General features: G+C 48.6%; 1 protein-coding gene across 1 annotated transcript in view; it reads right to left on the bottom strand.

Moving 5' to 3' along the window:
- MPV17L (MPV17 mitochondrial inner membrane protein like) overlaps positions 1 to 2,987 on the bottom strand; it is an 8,605-nt gene extending 5,618 nt beyond the window's left edge. The window contains exons 1-3 of the mRNA XM_077773343.1: positions 2,828 to 2,987; positions 2,392 to 2,515; positions 1,023 to 1,093 (exon numbers count right to left, since the gene is read on the bottom strand). Of these exons, the coding sequence (XP_077629469.1) occupies positions 1,023 to 1,093; positions 2,392 to 2,515 (195 nt within the window). The 5' untranslated portion in view covers positions 2,828 to 2,987. The remainder of the gene's footprint in view (positions 1 to 1,022; positions 1,094 to 2,391; positions 2,516 to 2,827) is intronic.
- Positions 2,988 to 4,687: the final 1,700 nt, after the last annotated feature.

Genomic DNA, 4,687 nt, shown 5'->3' with positions numbered 1-4,687 from the left:
AGATGTAGATACCTCCACAGGATCTATGACATAATGGACAAACTTGTTTCTTTTCCAAAATAAAGCAGAAGAAAATCACATTTGGATTTGTGAGTCACGATGGGCTCACGATTTCTGCCCCAAGGGAAATAACAAGAGCTCTGAATACTCTTTCCCCTTAAAGGAGAAGAAACTGTCCCTGAGCATAGAAGGGGGGGGGCTGGGAGGGGGCCAGGTGGTCATGTAGCTTCCATCCTTCCTATCGTCTGCCTCCACCCATCAAGTGGGCAAGGCTGATTCCGGGGCTCAGTATTACTCCATAGAAGATGCCAGAAGCAGTCCGGGCAATAGCCCGGTGTGGCTTGGTGCCGCCTCTGATAGGGAATTAGATGCATGTGAAGCCCAAGGCCAGTCTGTGTATATTCGGCAATCCTGAAAACTCAACTGAGATTAATAAAATCAAACGTGCTCTAGGCCAGAGACAGAAAGTACCCCTGACTTTGCCAGCCCTGAACGATACTGCTCAATAAATCTTCACTGAATAAGTTAATAAATACCTGTTGGGCTGGGTTGTGTATATCTGTATTGAGCAAACAGTGCAACGGGTGACTTGCTTTGAGCCTAGAAGTAATCTTGGGAAACATCATCCTTCACAGGGACTCAGCGAACGTACACCTGGGACACTGGCTCTGAATGGCCATGATTCCAGCAATCACTCGTGTTTTCTCTTCCCGTTACCCACTAAACTCTTTGGCTCCAAAATGCACTCAATAAACTGTAAGCATAATAAGAGTACATTTTAAAAACGGGACTTGTCGGGAGCATTGACTAAAATTCAGAGACTCTCCTTATACTCCCAATGTACAGACACCCTTACAGGTTCTTATTCATTCATCTAGCAGAACAATTCTGAGATCTCTCCGTCAAAATACTGTCCCCTCGTGCCAACCAACTGGAGCCCCAACCTAAGAAGAGTTTTCTTAAAATGTACTTAATGTAACATACGAAAAGATCTGGGTTACCTTCCCGAAAGTCTGTCTTACCTTGTACGTATTCCAGAATTTCTGTTTGAGGTCCAAAAATATGTCATCCTTTTCCTGGAGAATACTCATGCCTGTTTGTAAAAACACACACCAAAAGAATTTTTGAAAGGGTCAATAGGAAGAATACCGGGTAACAACTCAAGTTTCCTATTTCAGTATGCAAAACAACGAGCGGTATCTTCTCATTCATTTACGTCCCTTCTGACCCAACAGTGAAAACAACATCCATTCTAGAACTGGGTAAATCTTTGGGCGCCGGGGTGGCTCAGTTGGTTGGGCATCCAACTCTTGATTTTGGCTCAGGTCATGATCTCACGGTTCGTGGGATGGAGCCTCAAGTCAGGTTCCAGGCTAACAGCAAGGACCTATGTGGGATTCTCTCTCCCTCTCTCTCTTTGCCTCTCCCCTGCACATCTTCTCTCTCTCTCTCTTTTTCTCTCTCTCAAAATAAATAAACATTTTGTTAAAAACAAACAAAAAATAGAACTAGGTAAATCTTTAAATGATAAATAAAACTAGATAAATCTTAAAGGAATGATAAATACAAAGTGAGACTAGCAGAGTATAAAAGTGTTAGCAGAAATATATATATATATTTTAAGAGAATTCACAGCGTTCAGATAGGATGATTGGTGACTTTTCTGCCTTCCAAACTTTCTGTAAAATGTTTAAAATTTTAATAATATAGGGGTGCCTGGGTGGCTCGGTTGGTTAAGTGTCTGGCTCTTGGTTTCCCTCAGGCCATGGTCTAATGGTTCGTGAGATCAAGCCCCGCGTTGGGCTCCAGGCCCTTCTCCTGCTCGCGGGCGTGCACACATGAGCTCTCTTTCTGTCTCTCAAAATAAAGCAAAACTTTAAAAAATAATAAATGAATGATCATATATTTAATTTCCTTCTTTTAAAAGAAATGGCTGCTGGACCCTGGGTGCTCTGGCTGAAGTTCCCCTCAATAGTCTCATCAGAAGTATTCCATTATCATTATTCCAATCAGAATCTGAAAGCCAGAACACCACTTGAGGCTTCCTAAAAACATTCTGAAAACTTTGCACGTTCAACAACCCTGAAAAGAAATTCAGGGAGCAAAGACAAAATCCTCCTATTTTAGGAAGGAGTAAAAATACAAGTGCTTCAAAAAATTCTCCTTCAAATCTGATTAGGAGGAAGAGGAAAGAAGAGGGTTTTTTGTTTTTTGGGGTTTTTTTAGCCAAATGCAAGAGATTCTTAGAACAGGATTTATAAGAATACCCTTGCATGAAAGTATTGGTAATACCCGGTTCTACTTACCCAGCACTAACTAAGCGTTAAGCACTTCTTGTGACTTATTTCATTGGACTGACCTCCCCAACAATCCGCTGAGGTTGGTACTTACAGAAGTGGAAAAACGAGCCTAGGGAGGTTAATGTTGTACCACGTCCAGCCCAGGTGCAGTTTCCCAGCCGGACCCCTCCGTCATAATCCGAGCTCCCCAAGGTGGCCTCAGCACAAAGGATCATCTGACATAGGCAGTTTCTAGGTTGGAAATGCCTGGAACAAACATCCAACCCACTCCTCCCACCTTCATTCTCACACGAGGAGAGGGAAGGAAATCGGGCCAGAAATCTAAAGAGCCAAACAAAGCAGCCATCTGGGTGGGAATCCATGTCAGGAGCCTCAGACTTGAACCCCGGGCCTCCTGGAGCCTGGTTCCTGAGGCTTCTTTCTGGTTTCGCACATAGTGACAACACTCAAGTTAGGTACGTGGTATGGGGGCGCCTGGCGGGCTTAGTCGGTTAAACGTCCAACTTTGGTTCAGGTCATGATCTTACCGCCTGTGGGTTCAAGCCCCGCGTTGGGCTCTGTGCTGACAGCTCAGAGCCTGAAACCTGTTTCAGATTCTGTGTCTCCCTCTCTCTCTGACCCTCCACCACTCACACTCTCTCTCTCAAAAATAAATAAACATTAAAAAAAAGAAAAAGAACATGGTATGGATTATGTTGTCTTTGGACAAGCCACTTAAGCTTAACCCACTTCGAATCTCAGTTCTGTCTTCTGGAACAGCAGTAATAAAGAGGATCTGCCTCACTGGGTTGTTTGAAGATCAAATGGGAATCTGGTTCCCAAAGCCCAGCCCCTAGGTCCCAAATCCTCACCACCGTTCAAGGCCACGGCAGTAACAGGCATGAGGAACCTCCTTGCCAATGTGGCATGAAGTCACACCTTGTACTAGGCGCCCGGCAGCCCTTGCTCTCGGGCCCTCTCTCCCTGACACCACTAACCCCATCGGCCATGTGGTAGGCGAGCCTGCAGCAGGCAACAAGGCCCTTCGTGCTTCCTGTGGGGTTTGTGAGAAAAGGAACCGAGTCTGGCTCCCCCAGGTAAGATCCACAGGTAGTGTAGATGTCTGGGTCCCACGACCCAGTTTAGAAGGCACCAACAGCCACTGAAAAGAAGACCTTCTGGGGGAGATCTGTTATCCCCAATGCCAAGGCCAAGCCCAGGACCCTTGGGTTTTTTATGGAATTCGTGCCGCTGCCCCGCCCTCACCCTCTCTGACTATAGAAACTACTAGGAGGACAGTAGTTTTTGGCATTCAAAGCCCTATGGAAGATTCCCAAAGTCAGGCCTTTAGGACCCAGGGTAATTTTCTGAGGAGGGGCCTCCTAGGTCTTTTCATAGGCATAGAGTTCTCTATGGCAGGTCCCCTCACATTTTCTGTGACTTTTTTTTACATAGGGCTGGGACCCCCAAAGGAAAATCTTGTTACCAAAGCAGGACCAAGGCCTTGAGCATGAATTTTCTGGGGGACCCTGTTCCACCTGCCCTGTGCCCATGGTCCCCAGTCCCCTCCCATTTCTTCGGTGTGTTGGAAAGGAGTGTGGGCCAGTGGAAAGGAGGCCCGGAGCCCCAAGCACGGATTTTCCCAGGGGCAGGATCGCCCTGTCCCACAACTTAGGTTGCTGGGGTTGCTGCCGCCAAGGCCACGAGCTGTGAACTCCTCGACATTTATGCGGACCTCTGCCAGGGGGAAAAGGCCCCCCAGCCCTGCCTGCCTGCGGGCTCCCTGAAACCCCCAGCCACTTGACTATGCACAACCCCAGCGTCTCAACTCCAATCCCGGACCCTGGCGTCCCAGTTCTCCGCCTCTCCAGCCCCCACCTCTCAACTTCTCCCTCTTAATCTCTGGTACCCAGACTTAATCAGCGCTTGAACCTCGACCTCCTTACTCCAGTCCTGGCTCTTTCAGCCTCCTGAAATTCTGCCCCCACCCCCACCCCATGGCTCCCAGTCCGNGCCCCGCGGGCCCCGCCCCCACGCCGGCCCTGCCCTCCGCGCCGCCTCCGCCACCTGCACCTGGCTTCCCAGGCGCCCCCGAGCCATTGGGCGGCCCGTGCACACCCAATCCGCGCCGTCCAATCCCGTGGCCACGAACCAGTGTGGGGCCGAGCCTTTGTAACGTGGCCGGTCCACAGAATGCACGGTCCGTTCCCACGAAACGTCCAGAATGGGCTAATGCATAGCGACCGAAAGTAGACTAGTGGGTGTCAGAGGCCGGGCGATGGAGAGGATGCGAAGTGACTGCGTGTGCGGTTCTTTGCGGGGCGACGAAAGCGCTCTGTAAGGGGTGATGGTTGTACGGAAAACCATTAAAATGGGGAATTCTGTGGTATGTGAATTATAGCTCAAAA

Source organism: Crocuta crocuta, unplaced genomic scaffold, assembly GCF_008692635.1.
Source record: "Crocuta crocuta isolate KB4526 unplaced genomic scaffold, BGI_CrCroc_1.0 scaffold16, whole genome shotgun sequence".
Classification (NCBI taxonomy): Eukaryota; Metazoa; Chordata; class Mammalia; order Carnivora; family Hyaenidae; genus Crocuta; species Crocuta crocuta.
Note: the sequence above shows the minus strand (reverse complement) of the source record. Positions and strands in the feature narration are given on the sequence as shown.